At 51.9% G+C, this 20,032-nt stretch overlaps 1 protein-coding gene across 3 annotated transcripts in view; it reads right to left on the reverse strand.

Moving 5' to 3' along the window:
• The window catches only part of CCDC88C (coiled-coil domain containing 88C), a 146,621-nt gene that overhangs the window by 19,228 nt on the left and 107,361 nt on the right, over positions 1-20,032 (reverse strand). For all 3 annotated transcript variants that reach the window (XM_034938017.3, XM_034938018.3, XM_034938021.3), the window contains exons 16-24: positions 19,368-19,495; positions 17,858-17,999; positions 16,545-16,733; positions 15,274-15,435; positions 13,206-13,483; positions 9,280-9,423; positions 6,661-6,847; positions 3,531-3,676; positions 182-271 (exon numbers count right to left, since the gene is read on the reverse strand). In XM_034938017.3, coding sequence (XP_034793908.1) covers positions 182-271; positions 3,531-3,676; positions 6,661-6,847; positions 9,280-9,423; positions 13,206-13,483; positions 15,274-15,435; positions 16,545-16,733; positions 17,858-17,999; positions 19,368-19,495 — 1,466 coding nt within the window. The remainder of the gene's footprint in view (positions 1-181; positions 272-3,530; positions 3,677-6,660; positions 6,848-9,279; positions 9,424-13,205; positions 13,484-15,273; positions 15,436-16,544; positions 16,734-17,857; positions 18,000-19,367; positions 19,496-20,032) is intronic.

Genomic DNA, 20,032 nt, shown 5'->3' on the forward strand with positions numbered 1-20,032 from the left:
TCGAGTACAGAGGCAGGCTGGAAGGATTCTGAACTCTCTGATGTGGGAGGCATCTGTGCACAGGTATCCTCCACACAGTGGACGGTGCCGGGGCCTGCCCTAGATGGCTGCTTTCACCCTGTGCACAGAAAAGGAAGCTTTTAAGTTCTGTCTTTATGTCACTACACTTAAATCAACTCACTTCTTTGGAGGAGGATCATAGAACTTGTATTGATCCATGATTTTTTCTTCCAGCTTTTCCTTATGTCTTCGTAAGGCATTTAATTTGTCTCTGTGAATACAGGAGAAAGAAAACCTATCAATCCAGTTTTAAATCAAACAAGTGGATTTACTCATCGGCCCAGCCTGGAACCTGGTGTACCCAGGGCTGGTATTTTTCCAGGATTGAGATGAGGGTGCTCATCACCGTCATGGTCACTGAGTTTGGAATACGGGAATGGAGGCATGCGCCGTGGGTTCAGGGAGCTCTACGACCCTGAGATTTACTGAAGCCCCTGGGACTCAGCTGTGAGCGAGCTCAAGGCAGCAAACTTCTAACAATCTGAAAACTCACGCTCCGAAGACCCAAGGATTCTCCTTCCAGGTTGTTCAAGACGTGAGATGCTCCTGGGGTCAGGCAGAACCTACCCCGCAGTGGTGAGGGGGCGGGGTTCAGGGGGTACATATTAACAACACCTGGGCAGTGAGGTTGAACAAGTCAGCTCAGCAAAGTCAGATGCATGACTCAGGCCCATTCCCACTCAGAAGCAAACTGAGAAGCTTTCAGGGGCCAGAAAGAGAAGTTAATGAGCACAGCAGGGCTGGAGAAACCAGGGGCGCTAGTGGGGACTGCAGTGAGCGCCTGTGCTGCCATCTCCGGCAGACCCCGCTGCCACAGGGGAATGAACCAGGGCACAGCGGGGCGGACTTCCCGAGACACCAGATGCCCAGATGATGAAGCCAAATCTCCCGATTCCTAAATATTGGAAATTGGGCCACTTTTCAAAAAAACTGCCAGGGACCAAAGAGATATCTCGAATCTTGGGCGGGCTCAGGCACCTCTGCTTACCGGGGAGACCTTGGCCTTCCTCATACAAACAGAAAGCTTCTGTTTGCACTTAGGGAGTCACGGGGCTGCGTCCACAGTGCATTCGGAGCCGTGCTGCCCATGGTACTGAGGACTGCTGCCCACTCATGCCTCAGCGCTGGGTGGTCTTGAGAGCCCAGACCCTTGGTTTCCTCGTCTGAAAATGAGGCCTTACATGAAAGGTAACAGCTCATTCTCGAAGCTGCCAAGGTCCTGCCCCAACTGAGGGCTTTCCCAAGAGCTCACGATGAGGTGAGCCCCTGTAACAAGTGACCCCAGCCACGCTCCGCTCCCAGTCCCTTGACTCGACATCCGTGTGCTGGTGTTCTGTGCTCATGGCCGTGCTGCTGAGCCTTAAGCCTTGAGTGCTTCATGGCTGGGGTTGGCCCCACAGACTCCCACAAACTCCAGGGCCCGGAGCAGGCCCCAGGAAGCCTGCCAACCCACTGGCCTGGAGTAGACACTGTCTAATGCAAAAACGTCATCAAATAATCCCCCTGAGTGCTCCTATACTTCTTCCAGTTAGCACCTGCCCAACCTCTGCTGGCGATATTTTATCACCAGGATTATAGAGGGCCAACTTCAGGGTCATTTCCACCCCACAATTACAGTGTGCTTTTACATACAAACCATCCTCCCGAAGGTGGCACGCCAGCCCTAGACACGTAGGTGAAGCCGACAGAATAACAAAGGAGCATCATTACATCAGAGAGCTGGGATAGCACACCAGTGTTCACCGTGACCACAGTGACCACGTCCCACCACAAGCACGTCCTTTCTTGCCTTCCCCACACTGATGCCAGCACACCAATGCCTGCCCAGACGCCAACACCAGCCATTCCCGATCACGTGGAAGGACAGCCCAACCACCATGGCTAGGATCCAGAAACCACTCTAGATTCTTGATTCCTCGACTTCTGAACCACGAGATTCCTGGCACCAGGGTTCGTCCTCTTGCCTTCTATTTCTGGAAGCTTCCCTGGCCCTGCCAGACTAGTATCCCTTCCAAAACAACTCCAGGAATCCAACATCTTTAGCTGGACATGGAAGCTACCACAGCTGAGCGCCCACCTCCTTTTCCAGCCTTCTCTCTGGGTGCCTCCTGCACATTCCCCGCACTTAGACCACCTGCCACAGCTCACCTTCCCGTCCTCACCTGCCACAGCCCACCTTCCCGTCCTCACCTGCCACAGCTCACCTTCCTGTCCTCACCTGCCACGGCTGACCTTCCTGTCCCCTCACCTGCCACAGCCCACCTTCCTGTCACCTCACCTGCCACAGCCCACCTTCCTGTCCTCACTCGCCACGGCTGACCTTCCTGTCCCCTCACCTGCCACAGCCCACCTTCCCATCCTCACCTGCCACAGCTCACCTTCCCGTCCTCACCTGCCACGGTCCACCTTCCTGTCCCCTTGCCTGCCACAGCCCACCTTCCCGTCCTCACCTGCCACAGCCCACCTTCCCGTCCTCACCTGCCACAGCCCACCTTCCTGTCCTCACTCGCCACGGCTGACCTTCCTGTCCCCTCACCTGCCACAGCCCACCTTCCCATCCTCACCTGCCACAGCTCACCTTCCCGTCCTCACCTGCCACAGCTCACCTTCCCGTCCTCACCTGCCACGGCTGACCTTCCTGTCCCCTCACCTGCCACAGCCAACCTTCCTGTCCCCTCAACCTGCCACGGCCCACCTTCCCGTCCTCACCCGCCACAGCTCACCTTCCCATCCTCACCTGCCACAGCCCACCTTCCTGTCCCCTCACCTGCCACAGCCCACCTTCCTGCCCCCTCACCTGCCACGGCCCACCTTCCTGCCCCCTCACCTGCCACGGCACACCTTCCTGCCCCCTTGCCTGCCACGGCCCACCTTCCTGTCCCCTCGCCTGCCATGGCCCACCTCCTGTGAGCCTCCCCCAGACCCCCTGGGGTAGCTGTGGACTTCAACTCCCCCTATGTTTTTTTCCATGCTTCATGTAACCCTTCACATCTGGCTGGTAATGGACAAAGCTCTGTTCACATTTTACCTCCCCCTACTGGTTCCTGGCTACCAGGGAACTGGTTCTGTGCACTTCACAGGGCCCAACAAGCCCACTTCCCTCCATCCAGGGGGACACAGGCAGGTGTACAGCACTCATTCCCAGCCTTCAGTTTGAATTCTCCCCCTTGAGATACTTCAGTGTTCTCATGATTTTTTCAAGTGAATTTAATTCTAGAAGCAGAGAAAAGAAGTTTCTGGTGGTGGAAAGCGCCTCTGAAAGAGCAAACAAAAGCCAACTGAGAACTCTAGAAACTGAGAACATTCCAGGAAACTAAGGGCAGTCCGTGTTGGTGATCGGTCTGTGCCCTGCCCTCAGGATCCCAACGGGCCCAGGGGCTCCTCTCTGCATGGGAAGCCAGGACCTCCAGAGACTGAGGACATGCAGCTGTGGTGAGGGTGCGGAGAGGGGTTCAGGACTCCCTGCTTACATGTACTGCTTCTGCTCCTCATGGTACTGCTCCTTGTTCTCCATGTTCTGCTCCAGAAGCATCTGGTTCTGCTGGCTCAACAGCTGGATCTGGCTCAGGAGGTGATGATTTTCTTCCTCCAAGTTCCCCTTGAGACGGGAGAGCAGCTAGAACACAGACCAACAGTGTCTCAGACACCACGTGACCCGGTGTTCCCACTGCTGGGAACCTAGCTTCCAAGGAAGAAGGCCACTGCACAAAGATGTTCAACGCAGCATAATCTACGCCAGTGGAAACTTGGAAAGGGCCAAACGGCCAATAATGTGGGAATGGCTGAGTTCCCTCTGCAGCTGCATTGTTTAGTCCAGATGTCCCTGGCAACGTGGCTACTGAGCAGTAAAATGCAGCTAGTCTGAATCATGATGCACAAGTGCAAAATACGCAGCAGATTTTGAAGGCTTAATACAAATAAAAAGAATACGAAAAATCTCATCAATAATGTTTTTGTTTGTTTGTTTTGAGATGGAGTTTTGCTCTTGTTGCCCAGGCTGGAGTGGAGTGGCGTGACCTCGGCTCACTGCAACCTCCACCTCCTGGGTTCAAGCGACTCTCCTGCCTCAGCCTCCTGAGTCTCAGCTGCGATTACAGGCGCGTGCCACCACGCCCAGCTAATTCTTTGTATTTTTAGTAGAGACGGGGTTTCATCATGTTGGCAGGCTGGTCTCAAACTCCTGACCTCAGGTGATCCACCCGCTTCGGCCTCCCAAAGTGCTGGGATTACAGGCGTGAACCACCGCGCCTGGCCTGAAGTCTGCCAACTTCTGTTCTAGAGTATGATTGGGGTGCAATGGGAAAATCACAGGCTTTGGATTCCAATGCGCGACTATGAGAAAGGAGGATGGGCTCATGGGGCCACCGTAAGGACTGAGTAACATAGAGGAGAACACAGCAAAATGCCTGGTACACCGGAGGTGGGAAACATAGGCTGTCCCCTCCTCTTCACCCCATTAGCAATTCTAACTTTGACTTCACCATTAAAAGAAAAACCAAAATTCTACCTGTTTTTAATATAATTATACATAATTTATGCATACAGTGAGAAGAACTGGAAGGGAAAAGGAGGTGAAGCTATGGCATTTTTTCACTAAAAATACTTCTGTGATTGCCACTGCTACATTGCTTGGGCAAGAATGAAAACAAATACCATAATAAAGCATTAGTCTCCCCAGTGTAGAGAACTGCACGAGGCTTGGGAGTCAGGCATGTCACAAACGTGGCAAGTCAGCGGTCTGCAGGGTGAAAGGCCATCCCTGGAAACTCAGCTTTGGCCCAACAGAAAGACCCTGTGTGGCCGGGGGGGTCCCAGGGAACCAAGCCGGCTGGGCCCCACCCTTCAGCCCAAGTCCATGATCCTGAGGGCCAGTGCATCCCAGTAACGATGGGGGTGCTGCTCTTCCACCTCATTAGATGCCGGGCAACAAACCAACCCAATGTAAGGCATATGGGCTCCTGGAGAGAGGCGGGTTAGGAGGAGCGGCGAGCACGGCTCCGAGCACAGCCACGCCCTCATCACTTTGCTTATGCTGCTTCGCTTCTGCCACAGGGTGAACCATGTCCCCAAAATTCATACAGTGAAGCCCTAAGCCCCAGTCCCTAGCATGGGACTGCGTTTGGAGACAGGGTCCATAAAGAGGCCATTAAGTTAAAATGAGGCTGCCATGAGGGTGGGCTCTGATCCAATCTGACTGATGTCCTTTCAAGAAAAGGAAATCTCGACACGTAGATACTGGGAATGAGCCCGCACAGAGAAAAAGAGCACTGCCTGCAAGCCAGGGAGAGGCCTTGGGAGAAACCAGCTCAGCCCTGCCGGTTCACGGATCATGGACGTCCAGCCTCCCAACCGGAAGAAACCCACTTCTGCTGCTTAAGCCACCCGGCTTGAGGTCTTTTGCTCCTCCAGCCCAGGGAGACAAACATGGTTTCCATGTGTGGCCTGTTTGGGGGGACTGGTTTGTGCTGGACCTGGAATTCTGCTGAACCCCTCCCCAAAAGCCACCATCCTGGCCACAGCCCTTCCCTTGTCCCATGACCTGTGTTCCACCCTGAGTGAATCATCAGCATCTTCCAAAAAGTACCCCCGTCCATTTCTGTGCAAATCAGTCCTTCCCATGCAAAGCCTACCACACATGTCCAGCTCTTGCCAGTCCTTCACTTCATCAGTGTGACCTTTTCCATGGGGCCTGCGCTGCAGCCCCTGACCTGAAACCTCCCGGAAGATCCTGACGCACCTGCCTGTGACAGCACAGCCCCTGGGGGCGAGGATTCCACAGGCAGTGCCGTGGCCTTTGCCTCCATCCCGCCTCCACCCCCGTGGGGCCCTCAGGGTCCCAGGGCCTCTCATTCTCAGGGGGCAGCACAAGATCTGGGTGGGTGGCTGTGACAAGGCATCTTGGCACCCTGCGCCTCGGTTTCCTCATTTGTGATGTCTCACTGGGCTACTGAGGGGTCTGGGCAAAAGGTGTCTGAGACTGTTTCTCAATAAAAGAGCAAACCTTGTCCTGAGGTGCCAGCTGTCCCTGGGGCTGTCTAGGAGGTGGGGTGAGACCTACGTGCTCCTCCCTGCCAGACCTGCCTCACCAGCCTTCCATGTGCTGGGGTCTGTTAAGATCTCATCTGGAGAGGGTCTTGCTGTGTGAGGCCATTTCCAACCTTGTGTACTAGAAGGGACGGCTCTGGAAGCCGGGGACTCCTGAGTGAGCTCCGTCACAGAGGCAGCCACAACCCAAAATGGAGCAAATTCACACCACTTCTCTAGGACAGTGTGACTACTGAGCTGAAGAGATGTAGGAAGACAGTATAGACACAGCTAACAGGATCGAGATAAAACATCATCAACCGTCCCCACTGTGTCTCTCCCGACCCTGCAAAAGGTGACGGTCAGACAGGGGTGTTTTCGTATACAGTCCCACCAGAAGCCACAATGACCCCCGTCAGCACCTCTGGCTTCACCGCAGCCTCTGTGCCACCTCCACACATTTGTGTCTTTGAGCACAAATGCCCATGAGGACCCCTCACAGCTTGGCTGAGCCCTGGGCTGTCCCCTTGGGGGACTCATCCCTGTTTCCCGAGGCTCCCCTGGTGCTGGCCTCACCTCACAGTGGTTGTCCAGCTTGGTCAGCGAGATGTCCATGGTCTGGTGCTGCTCCTTCAGCTCGTCGAAGCGGGCCTGCCAGCGGTTGAGCTCCAGCTGCGCGTTGTTCAGTGAGGTTTTCAGCTCCTTGGTGTGGGCATGCAGCTCCTCGTACTCCCCCTTCAGCTGGTGGTGCAGGAAATTGACCCTGGAGGGGGAAGAGTCACAGGGCAAAGGAGCTGAAGAGCCTGCCAAACAGGTAACGGCCCAGAGACCTGGGCTATGTCCCAGCTCTGACAGTGGCAGGCTGTGCAACCTTAGACAAAATCACAACCTCTCTGGGCTTTTTTTTTCATGCATAAAATAAGGAGCTTGAACAAAACTGTCCATCAGCAAACTGTGTTCTTTGGGGATGCATGAGGGTACCCCTGATGCCACTACACTGAGCCTCCAGGGAGACTGAGCAGGCAAGCTCAGACACCTGTTTCAACACAGCATCACTGCTACGATCACTTCCATGCTACAGCTTTGGTATCTGTGTACACTTGAAAAACAAGATTCTGCTGTTTAAAAAAATGTTTAAACCACTAAACTAGACCATTTTTGCTCTAAAATTCTGTCTCTGCCCAGCTCTTCTTCCCAATTCCAAGCCCCTAATTTCAGCTCCTGAGATAAAGTGTGAGACGGTGTGTATTATGTAAATCTACTAAAATTGCTATCATCAAAACAACTATTATCCAACTGGGAGTTCTCTGGAGATTTATATCAGAAAGCTCATTACCAGGGTCTTGTGGACTTGATTTGGACATAGACGTGTCTTATTTGGCCTGTACAATTTTACTTTTTAAAAACAAATTAGTTGACCAGGTATGGTGGCTCACGCCTGTAATCCCAGCACTCTGGGAGGCTGAGGAGGGAGGATCGCTTGAGGCCAGTTCCACACCAACCTAGGCGACATAGTGAGACCCCCATCTCTGCAAAAAGTAGAAAAAAGTTGCCGGGAACCCGGGAGGCGGAGCTTGCAGTGAGCCGAGATCGTGCCACTGCACTCCAGCCTGGTGACAGAGCAAGACTCCGTCTCAAAAAAAAAAATGTTGCCAGGCATAGTGATGCACACCTGTGCTCCCAGCTACTTGGGAGGCTGGGCTGGGAGGATCACTTAGGCCCAGGGAGTTGAGGCTGCAGTGAGCCATGATGTCACTCCAGCCTCAGTGGCTGAGCAAGATCCCATCTCAAAAAAAAAAAAAAAAAAAAAAATTTTAGTGGCCAGCATTAAAAAATTTGAAGTTTACATCAATACCCAAACATTCAGGTTCTCTTAAAATATAAAAAACAAAAGGCTGCCCAGGCAGTCCCGGGCCTGCCTCCAGCTGGCGGCCTTTGCTGGAGCCGATTCTCTGCTGCCCTTTTAGACGATGTGCATTCTCCGTTCTACGGTCTGTGGTCTATGTCTGGTACTGTTTTACCCATGTGCTTTATTTGCCTGGGGAGCCAAGGTAACTGAGTTTCTAACCCCCCGTATACACGAACTCGAGTATGTGGGAGGAGGAAGAATTTCGTATGGTCAAGCCTTTGCAATGAGACAGGACCTGGATTCCATCCTGACTCTGCTATTCACTAGAAACACTGACTCGGAACAAGTTATTTAATCTCTCCCAACCTGTTTCCTCATCTGTTTAAAAAAAAAGCCAAAAAGATAATAATAGTATAGTCGATTCTCATTATGTGTGGTAGTCATATTCTATAAAGTTGCTGTAAACACTGAATTAGTGAACAGCAAAGCATCCAGCCTAGGGAAAAAATATAGAATTAGGTTCCCGGGAGCCTCTGGTCATTTTTGTTACTGATCAATACATAACCTTGTTTTATGTGGGTTTCTGTTGAAAGGTACCTTATGTAGCATATTCACAGCCAACAGCACTATAACTCATGCCTGAACAAAGCTTATCTAAGACTTTTTCTCTGTAAGGCACATCACAGCCACCTTCTGCTTAGGGACACGAAACAGCACTTCAGTACTACAATAGTGGGTCATTTTAAACAGCAAAGTCACTTCCCGAAAGCACAAAATATGAAAACCGTGGCATTGAAGAGATTCTGAAAGGGACATTTGTTTGCAGTAGGAGCTGAAACAAGAAGGCAGCGTGTTGTCGTGTGTGCCCTCAGCTGGGAAGGTGCGCATCCAGTGACTCCCGCATTTCACCACTCTGTGCGTGTCCACGAAAGCCCCACGGAGACTGGTCTTGGGGCGGCAAATAAAACTTTAGCAAGTAGGTGGATTCACAAATAGGGGTTCTGTGAATCATGAGGAATCTGCAGTTTCTCCTTCATGAGCAAGAGGCAGGCTTATGCCAGATGATGAATTCACCTGTGCCTGATGCAGTCCTCACCACAAGGGTGGGAGGGGAGAACCACCTAACTCAGACGACACGCCATCCCCAGGTGTCACCTGAGAGCTCTCATGCCAGCAACCAGCTAGAGTTGCCCTTTAGCTTATTTTACCCACCCAGCTGTTCATACAGCAAGGGATAAAAATCCACGATCGCCGGGGGACTCGAACTTCTCAGTGGTTGCTATGCAAGGAGGGTCTGAACAGAATCCGGGGTGCTGCTACGTGCAGGGCCAGTCGCTGGCGCTCACCTGTCCAGCTCGCCCCGCAGCCTCTGGTTCTCGCCCATGGCAAGGGCGTTTGTCCTCTGCTCCTGCTGCAGCGCCTCTCGCTCAGTGGTCAAGACCTTCTCCCGCTCCTCCAGCTCCGCCTTGCGCTTCAGCATGTCACCGTGCCTGTTGGAAGGAAACACCTGCTGTGAGTCTGGCCAGGACCTTCTTTTCCTACAGGTAACTCACACCCCAGAGGATCTGCGTGTCTCCCGTGAGAAAATGGGATTCCTCTGGAGAGTCTCTCTGCAGAAGTGAGGGGCGTGGGGCAGGGAGCAGGCGGGGAGCGTGGCCGCTGGGAGCCATGTCAAGGCCAGCGCCAAGCCCTGGAGCCCAGAATCCTCTTCCTCCAGCCCGTTCTGTCTCCATAGTCCCTCCATGCCCTGAAAAAGCAGTCGCTCTTCCTTTAGCCACCTGACAATGCGATGACTACATTTTCTGAGCTCCATGCCCTTCTCTTTTAGGGAATTATAAATAACCTACTAGGTAGTTCACTAAGCACAAATAAATCTAAGAGAAACCACAAAACAAACAGTGGAATTCCGCTGCACATCACAGCTAATCTCACCTTCCAAGGGCTGGAGAAGCCTCTCCCTCTCCCCTTAGGAGCCTGCATCCACTTGTTCTTAGTCTGGCCTTCCCCAGGGGACAGAGGCTCACCCAGGAGCTGCCAGGGACTAGTTGTTGTCACATACACACAGCAGCTCTCCTCAGGCCCCTTAGCCACAGCCCTCACCGTCCCCACAACTTTCTCCTTACCCTCAAGGCTCTAATCTTCTCCAGGCTCTAATCTATCTTTGTCGGCTGCACTGGCCATCTCTTGGGGGGCAGAATACAATGATGTAGCCTCATAGGCCCCGGCCCCTCCCCCTCCCAGCCTGTTTCAACCTCGTGTGTTCACGGGTGACCCAGGATCTCCTAGCAGACTGGAAGTGTTGAGAAGTCTGAGGCACAGTCTCCTGATCTTCCCCATTCAGGCAAATTCTTCTCTACAGACCCCTTCCTGAGTGTCTCACACCCAAAGACAATCTGACAGAGGCTAGCCAGTGTCCCTGGGGTTTCTGGCCTTTCTCTTCAGGACTCCACTGCACCTTGTTGGAAAAGCACATTAATCAAGCATGTCTCTAACCATTAGCAATGACCCAACTGTAGGGCAGAAACTTTATAACTGTTACTCACCACTGAATCCCCGTGAGGAATGACACGTAGTGAATGCTTGTTAGAGCAATGAGTGGGTGAGCGTCTCCGATTTAAGTGTCAAATAAGAAGAAGAGAAAACCATCATCCTTGTGTGCCATGTACCTACACTCCTAAACCTGTAGCCCTGCTGCAGACACAGCAAGGGAGCCTCCAGTCATCTGTCCAACCAGCAAAAAGCACTGAGTAACTACCACATGCTGTACTGAGCAAGGACCTGCAGGGAAAACAACAGTCCAGACCCCACCTGCCAAAACCTTTTCTCTCTGAATGCACATTAAGAATACAATAAGGGGCCAGCACAGTGGCTCACGCCTATAATCCCAGCATTTTGGGAGGCTGAGACAGGTGGATCACTTGAGGTAGGGAGTTCAAAACCAGCCTGGTCAACATGGTGAAACCCCATCTCTACTAAAAAATACAAAAATTAGCCGGGTGTGGTGGTGCATGCCTGTAGTCCCAGCTACTTGGGAGGCTGAAGTAGGAGGATTGCTTGAAGCCGGGAGGTGGAGGCTGCTGTGAGCCAAGATCGCTCCACTGCACTCCAGCCTGGGCGACAGAGTGAGACTCCATCTCAAAATAAAGAAAGAAGGAAAGAATACAATACGGCATTATTTAATATGACATAACATAACACTAAGAATAAGGCACGCAAGTGCCTGGTGAGTGCTGGGCATCATGCTAGTATCAGACTTACATGAATGCTTCATTAGTTTGTCAGCTGGGTGCAACTCCTACCACGTCTAGAGACAGCACCACGTACACAATAAATGTCACACAAATAACAAAATGGGTGGGGGAAGACGAGGGAGAGATCAAAGTGAAAAGAGGCAGAAGATGCTACTTTAGGCCGGAAGGAGTAGTCTTATAGTTTCAGATGCCTCAACAGCCCCTGAAGGATGGAGATCTGGATGGATAAAAGGGGTGAAGAACTCCAGATAGAGACAAAAAGGAAGCACTTGGCAAGTGAATAAATGAATGTCATCACCACCCATGAACCCACAAGCATCATCAGCGCCTGCACAAGGCTTTTGTGATTCAATGACATTTGTGGCTCCTGACCGTGGAGATGTCCTCCCCACTCCCACCTTGAAGAACCAACGATCACTTAGCCATGTTGTTGAGGCTGCTCCAAAGGAAATACCATCAGCAGGGCCATTTCCCAGGCAAAGGAAGTAGATCTTGCTCCCTCTGTTGTACTCCAAGTACCTGAGAGCCTCTCTTTAGCCATGTCTCTCTCATGCATCAGATTCAGGTGCACATCACACCTGCCCCTCAGACTCTGGAGAGCAGCATTCTACCTCTCCTAGCCCTCCCTGGATCCTGCCATGCCCTGCGCAGGTGCCTGGTACCATCACTGATCAGCAGGAGACAGAATCCCAGCCCAGACTGGCTGACTTAATGAATACAAAACCCAAGACCATCAACTGTCAAGAGTGCAAAGTTAAGATGTGTGCATTTCAATGTAAGTTTTACCTGTAAAAAATGGGGTGGGGGGTGGAGTGTGGGAGGTGCACATGAAATGAGAACGGCAGGACATAAATGACTGTTGAGAGTGCATGATGCATACACAAGAGTTTCACTATATGATTCTGCTTACTTTCTATATGTTCGGAAGTTTCCATAATTAAAGGTTAAAAATGAAAGAAAGCAAGCGAGACCTTGATATGAAAGAGAAGAGCTGGGAGGCCAGAGAAGGCACACCCCTACAAACGGAGCCGTGGAGAATTCCCTCCTTATTTCTGTTTTGGGGAGAAAAGAGACAGAAGAGAACCCTTAGGGATCAGGGCCCCAAAGGCCCACTGGAAGTAGTAGAGGCATCCCCTTCTCCACACAGGAGCCCCTCTTGCTACTGTCTTCAGTTGCACAAATTCCAAATTGCTAAAGGTAACGTTTATTTCCTTCCTTTTGGGAAAGTTCAGGTGCCCCAACAATGGGAAGCAGCTGGCCAAGAGATTTCCTGCAGGGGAGGTCCAGGGAAGTCCCAGTCCCCCGCGCAGCCTGACAGACTCCCCAGGCCTGGCCTCAGGCCCCGCTGCAGGCCTACCCAGGGGCCCCACCTCCACCCTCCTTCACCTCCCCTCCCCACACACCCTGCCTCTCCCCGGGGCCCTGCCCACTTCCCCAAAGCCCTGCCTCTCCTGAGACCCTCTCCTGAGACCCCACCTCTGCTCCAGGCTCCACCTCTCCTCCAGGCTCCACCCTTCTCACGAGGCCCCCGCCTCTCGTCCAGGCTCCACCCATCTCCCCCAGTCCCTGCCTTTCCCACAGGTCCTACCCACCTCCCCCAGACCCCGCCTCTCTCCAGGCTCCACCTCTCTCCCCAGGCTCTGCCTCTCCTCCAGGCTCCACCCCTCTCCCCAGGCCCCACCCCTCCTCCAGGCTCCACCCCTCTCATGAGGCCCCCCGCCTCTCCTCCAGGCTCCACTCATCTCCCGCAGGCCCCGCCTTTCCCACAGGTCCCACCCATCTTCCCCAGACCCTGCCTCTCCTCCAGGCTCCACCCCTCTCCCCAGGCCCCACCTCTCCTCCAGGCTCTATCACTCTCCCCCAGGTCCCACCCATCTCCTCCAGGCTCCACCCATCTTCCCCAGGCCCTGCCTCTCCCCTAGGTCCCACCCATCTACCCCAGGCCCCACCTTTCCCCCTGGGCCCAGCCTCTCCTCTGGACTCTACCCCTCCCCAGATCCCCTTCCTTCCCCAGGCCCTACCTCTCCCCGAGCTCCTTGTGCTCCAGCTCCAGATTCCGATGCAGTGTCTTTAGGCAGCTGTGCTGGCGGATGAGGGCCTCGTACTCGGCCGATTGCCGCTCGTGCAGCGTGCCCAGGTGCTCGTGGTCCTGCAGCAGGGCCTCGTAGGCCGCTGTAAGTTGCTCCTGCTGCCTCTGCAGGCTTTCGTTCTCCGTCTCCTTGGCCGTGTGGTGGTTCTGCAGCAGCGTGTACTGCGCGGTGAGCGCTGCGCTCTGGGAACTCAGCGTGGAGTTCTCCACCTGCCGAGAGGGAGAAGCGCGGCGTGGCGCAGGCCCCACAGTCAGCGAGGAGGGCTGGGGAGCAGGTCAAGTGCTCGAGCAGACACGAAAATAGCCGGGACCCTCAGGGCAGAAGACCCAGAGGGTACCCAGGATGGCTGTTCCAGAACTTAAGCAACTGCTGTGGGAAGGGGACTAAACCACATAGACGGGCACTCAGAGGGTACTTCAGTCCTGAGCCACTTGCCACAAATGTGAGCTGCTGGGGCAGATGATGTCCTTTCCCTGGATAACTCCCTTGTGTGCTGTGCCCTCTCTGACTATTTTTAAAAAACCTCTTTTCAGCTGACTGTGGTGGCTCAGGCTTGTAATCCCAGGACTTCAGGAAGCAGAAGCAGGAGGGTCACTTGAGCCAAAGAATTCAAGACCAGCCTGAGCAACATAGTGAGACCCCATCTCTACAAAAAAAAAAGTATTTTTAACTTAGCTGGGCATGGTGTTGTATGCCTATAGTCCCAGCTACTTGGGAGGCTGAGGCAGGAGGACTGCTTGAGCCCAGGAGTTGGAGGTTATAGTGAGCTATGATGATTGCAGCACTGCACTCCAGCCTGGGCGACAGAGTGAAACCCTGTCTCTTACAATGAAAACAAAACCTATTTTCTAGAACAAGTATACAGAATATCTGTAAATAAGGATATAGAATACCTGAACAATACTATCAACCTACTTAACATAATTGATATTTGTATACCTCTCCATCCAACAACATCCAAAATCATCAGAAAACTGAAGAGGAGGGAATACTTCCCAAATCATTTTATGAAGCCAGAATTACCCTGATATTAAAACCAGATTAAGACTGTAAGAAAAATTCAAAATAGTAAGTCAATATACTATTTTCTTGTTACCAGAACAAATTCCAATTTCTTTGCCAAACAGTTTCCTGTTGATTGTCCTTGCCCCATAAGATACATATTTTCAAACTTTTCTCAGAAATTGCAATAAAAAGCCAGGTGTGGTGGCTCACGCCTGTAATCCCAGCACTTTGGGAGGTGAGGTGGGTGGATCATTTGAGGTCAGAAGTTCGAGACCAGCCTGGCTAACTTCGTGAAATCCCATCTCTACTAAAAATACAAAAATTAGCCAAGGCACAAGAATCACTTGAACCTGGGAGGTGGAGCTTGCAGTGAGCCGAGATCGCACCACTGCACTCCAGCCTGGGTGACAGAGTGAGACTCCATCTCAAAACAAACAAACAAAAACTGCAATAAATAATTTATTTCCCCACAGTCTATAGGCGATAAATGAAAACAAGCATCTGAAGTGGCACACAACCTAGTTCTGCTTGATGCTCTCAACAGTCTGGGAGCCACTTAATATCCTACACTTCCCTCTTAGAGATTAAAAATTCACATTAGCTTAAAAAGAAAGAGTTCTGCCAGGTTCTATAGTAAAGAAACCTGGTTAACTTTGTTAAACCAAGCTTAATCCTGAAACCTCTTTTCCAAGTCAGTCCTAGTAACACTTCAAGGAAAAGACTGGAAAACATGGACAAGAATGCAAGTAAAAGGAGAGAAATGAAATGAAAATGGCCCATGCAGCCATTTTCTCAATCACTGAAAATGGCTTAAAAACTATCACCCCCTTCACTGATCACTGTTTACAGCGGGTCTCTATTAACAAAATCCCAAACTGCTTTGTGCTTTGATCTGCTGCTTTTGAGGAGTCCTAATGCCCCCAGTTGGTCCCCAGAAGCCACAGATAAACATCCCGCCGGGCTTGTGACCACTGGTGTTGGGAGCCCCGCTCACCTGCAGCTTGGCGGTCTGGGTCTGCAGTGTGGTGTTGTGCTCCTGCAGGAAGGCGCTCTGTTTCTGCAGTGTCAAGATCTGGCTGCTGAAGGTCACATTCTGGGTCTCCAGGTGCTGCAGCTGTTCCTTTAGCAGCTGCTTCTCAGCCTGCAGAGCTGCATTCTAGAAGATCGGGAGGCATGAGCGAATCAAACTCCAACTGGGTAAATGCTAACTGGCCACAGGTACTTGGGTTGTAACGAACCCTCAAAAGTTGATGTTTTGGGGGCCAAATCGAGGGTCCGCTGGATGAGGTCAGTATATTTTCTCTCTTTGAAAAAGATAATCAGCAGGATTTTTTTAAAAGGCTACACATCATGGGGACACTGCCTGACACCTGCGTATGTGAGTGGGAGGTGAATGCATGCTGGAGTTAAAGCTGCTTCCTTTGTCTCTTTAATGCTTTCCTTTGTTTTCTGTTGAACACCCTAAGAGTGCATTTCTGTGAGCTGGTTCCATCTCCCATTGACTCCAACCCTGAGTATCTCACAGGACAGGGAGTCAAAGCCTTAGGCTACAGCCTTACTCAGAGGTGTCAGCAAGTAGAATAAGGCACTTCACATTATGTGAGACTAATAAAGACCATGTTAAAGTTTGCCACCAACTGGGCTAAGGGCCAGGACCTGTAGTCTTTTACTATCCCTTATTAGCATGGGGCTTTCGGTCAAGTCTCTGAAATTCTGTTTTAGCTTTATCATCGATCAAATAATGAAAATCACCACTCTGAACTTCATAAAGTCATTGTTGAGAATCAAAGTCAGAGGCACGGACATGCATTAGCAGACTTTTTCTAGAAAGGGCCAGATAGGAAATACTTTTGGGTTTGCCAGCCATGGGGTTTCCATCTCAACCTGAAGAATCATTGTCACTGTAGGGGAAGCAGCCCCAGACAACCTGTAAACAATGGGCTTGACTGTCTGCTAATAAAACTTTATTTACAAAAGCAGGTGGGGGCTGGAGTTTCCCAATCCCTGGTACTGGGCACTGAAAGACACAACACTACAGGAAGAGGCTGAATTGCCATGAAGGCTGTGTGTGCCCCTGATGTGAGAATCACTGAAGGGACCTCAAATGAAGAGGGGCCCACAGGACCTGCAACTCAAGACGTGTCCAACTAGATCTGGCTAAATCTCCTGTGTTCTTTACAGCAATGACAAGTCATCAATGGGACTACTGATAAGGCAGTCTCTCTCTCTGTCCCCGATGGACCATGCCCAGGCCAGCCCACTCACATTCCGCTCCAGCTCGATGGCCCGGTCCTTCACTCGGAGAAGCTCCATGGTGGCTTCCTTATGGCCGGGCCCCCAGGCCTCCTTCCCCTGGTGACTGGCGGCTGTCTTCCCCGCAGGGTGCTTGAAAGAGTTCTGCAAGTGCTGCCCCTCTCCCTGGTTCTGCCTGAGGGTCTCACACTCCTTCTTCAGCTACAGGTGTGACAATAAGCAAGGAGGCTTCAGGCGGAAGCAGCCTGGCCTGGAGCCCCGAGTGAGTGGCTGAGGGCAACCTGCACCACACCCTCCACACTCCCCATACTCGCCCGCCCTGGTCTGTGTAAGCCAGACGTGCTCCTTTTCTTTTGAGGGGAAGGCACCAACCCTCTGCCCTACATTTTCCCTTCCCTTCCAGAGAGGACAGGGAGGTGGGGGCCTGCAACCCGTTCCTGCCTCAGTCCCTGCTTTAGCCATGTGGCTTCCTGCTTTCCTGAGCCTCAGTTATCCACTCCCTCAAACAGAGGTGAGGCTGAGGATACAGGAGGTGAACAGGGACGAGGTCTCAAAGCCCCTGCTGGCACTGGAGCAACTTCATCCAGATTCCTATTCAATCCTGCAGCCAAGAAGCATGGCATGTGTTCAAAACTGAGGCTGGAAGAGTGCGTGTGTGGAAGGGGGGAGTGTGCACACCTGATCACCTGTGAGAGTGTGCACATTGAGAGCACGGGTCAGGTGTGTACACCTGTGTGTGAGGAGCATGTGTTTGTGTGTGGAGTGTGCACACACGTGGTGGGCACATGTATAATACATGTGTGTAGAGAGCATGCATGTACATGTGTAAGGAGCATGTGCATATGTATGTGGAGAGTGTGTGTGGAGAACACACATCTATATGTGTGTGGAAAGTGTGTTCACACATGTGGCAAATACGTGTGCATGCATGCACCCAGAAGTAGACATGTGCATGTCCTCATGAGTCCCTGTGCACCCATCTGTCTCATCGGAGGGCACCCGTGAGACTCTGCAGGCCGTTGCTCAGTGCCCAACGTGCAGTTTCATGGAGGGCTCTCAGGGGTGTTCCCATATCTTGCCTGGTGGACTTGGTGCTGCTCTAGGCCACTGCCCACCTCCCCGCAGGCCTGTGGCTCTTATTCTGGTTCTGTTTGGCCCTAGTGCGTGTGATTCTGAGGGTGGCTCCCTCAGTCACTCTGTGGCGCATCTACCCCTGCCCTAGAAAATGGGTATCCAGGCCACCCCACTGCTATACAGGTGAGGGGCTGGAAAGGGTGAGGCTGAGAATGGGCAGCTGGGCCCCACAGTGCAACCTCCACACTCACCATCTGCAGCTCACTCTCTAACTGGCGATTTAGGCTCGCTTTCTCTTCCATCTGTGCTTCTAAGAGCACAATCTTTTCTTCTTTCATGGCTAGTGTTGTTTTTAATGCTGATTCATTTCTGCCCTCCAAAATCTTGTATTTTCTGGAAAACACAAAGATACAATAGTATCACTTATCTACTTCCTCTCCGCAAGTTCCCAGTATCCTTGCTGCCAACACATCACTCCTTCCATTAGGCTGGGTTACGGAGCTGCTGCAGCTTTTGGCCCAGAAGAACTCACGAGCCAAAACTCATCTTCCCAGAGCCCTTTGGGGGTTCCCTGGGTAGAAACACCTGTGAAACCTTCAAAGGCGACACCACGGCTACAGTTTTACAGTCACTGTCTGAGGCAGGAATTATTATTGCCATTTTACCGAAGGGGAAACTGAGTATCAGAAAGGTTAAGCAATTTGCCGAAGGTCACAGTGCTAGGTTAAGTGGTAAGTCTAAGGCCTTTCCACCAGAGAGGACTCCTACTATAAGGCATGTGGATCTTCTCGGTTACAAGTCCAGCAAAAGTCCAAGATGTTCGATTTCCCAAAAAACAAGATCAGGCCGAGCACAGTGGCTCATGCCTGTAATCCCGGCACTTTGGGATGCCAAGGCAGGAAGATCACTTGAGGTCAGGCGTTCGAGACCAGTCTGGCCAACATGGTGAAACCCCGTCTCTACTAAAAAAATACAAAAATTAGCTGGGCATGGTGATGCATGTCTGTAATCTCAGCTACTCAGGAGGCTGAGGCGTAAGAATCACTTAAAACCAGGAGGCGGAGGTTTTCATCACTGAGCCAGGATCACGCCACTGCACTCCTGCCTGGATGACAGAGTGACACTTCGTCTCAAAACAACAACAAAACCCATTATCATTTAAGCAAGCATTGCAGGGAAAAACTGTAATAGTCTAATTTTTTTAAAAAATTAAGAAGCGTGGCTGGGAGCAGTGGCTCACACCTGTAATCCCAGCATTTTGGGAGGCTGAGGTGGGCAGATCGCTTTGAGCTCAGGAGTTCAAGACCAGCCTGGCTAGTATGGCGAAACCCCCTCTCTACAAAACATACAAGGATTAGCCAGGTGTGGCGGTGCATGCCTGTGGTCCCAGCTAGGTAGTGGTCTCCAGCTAGGGCTGGAGGATCGCTTGAACCTGGGAGGTGGACATGGAGGTAAGCCGAAATCATAATACTACACTCCAGCCTGGACGACAGAGCCAGACCCTGTCTCAAAAAAAAAAAAAAAAAAAAAATTAAGAAGCTTTTTCATCAGACAAAATCTCCTTCCACACCTATCTGAGAACCTCAAGGAACAAGAGCTGGAACAGAAACGACCAAGGAACTTTGGGTTCAAGGAACCGCGTGAGGTCACAGCCCTCGGCAGTAGAGAGTTCATGGAGGTCTCAGGGGAGGGTGAGGAGCCTGCAGACTGAACAGTGGAGGAAGTGCTCCCACGATGGGGAGAGGGAGAAGAGGCCCTCACGTGTCACTGCCGCTGTCGTCCTCCTGCAACAGCAGCTCCCTGTTGAGGCCGACCTTCTCCAGTTCCTGGCTCAGCTTGTCCAGCTCACTGCTGAGCTGCTGGCTCTTCAGCTTCTCGAGCACCAGGTCCTGGAATGATGGGGAGAGAGCACGGGATAGGAGCTCAGCAAAACACGCAGGAAGGCCAGGCGCCAGTCCCGCCCGGGTGTGAGCAACTGTCCTCCCGGGCCACGGCTGCCTCCGTGTGGAGCGAGGGGACTCTGAACCCCAGGGATGCTCTTCCCGAGGAAAGCCAATGAATGCACTTGTCCAGCCGTCCTGGTGCTGAAAACAACCAGACCAGGTGGCTACATGTCAGGATGGATCTAATATGCCACTTCTCTAAGTCATGTATTTGAAATGCCACTTATGTTGACCTTTAAGTAGTATGTTTGATTTCTGATAATATGGCTGACTTTTCAACAAAGCAACAAGTAATTAAAGGCCCCTTGTAGACACTTTGAAACAGAAAATGTGTAAAGAGGGGAAATATTTTATTTTAAACCCTGGATCTGGTTTACTTTTCATTTTTTAGAGACAGCGTCTTGCTTGGTTGCCTAGGCTGAAGTGCAGTGGTGTGATCACAGCTCACTGCAGCCTTGAACTCCTGGCTCAGGTGATCCTCCA

Source organism: Pan paniscus, chromosome 15 (genome assembly GCF_029289425.2).
Source record: "Pan paniscus chromosome 15, NHGRI_mPanPan1-v2.0_pri, whole genome shotgun sequence".
Classification (NCBI taxonomy): Eukaryota; Metazoa; Chordata; class Mammalia; order Primates; family Hominidae; genus Pan; species Pan paniscus.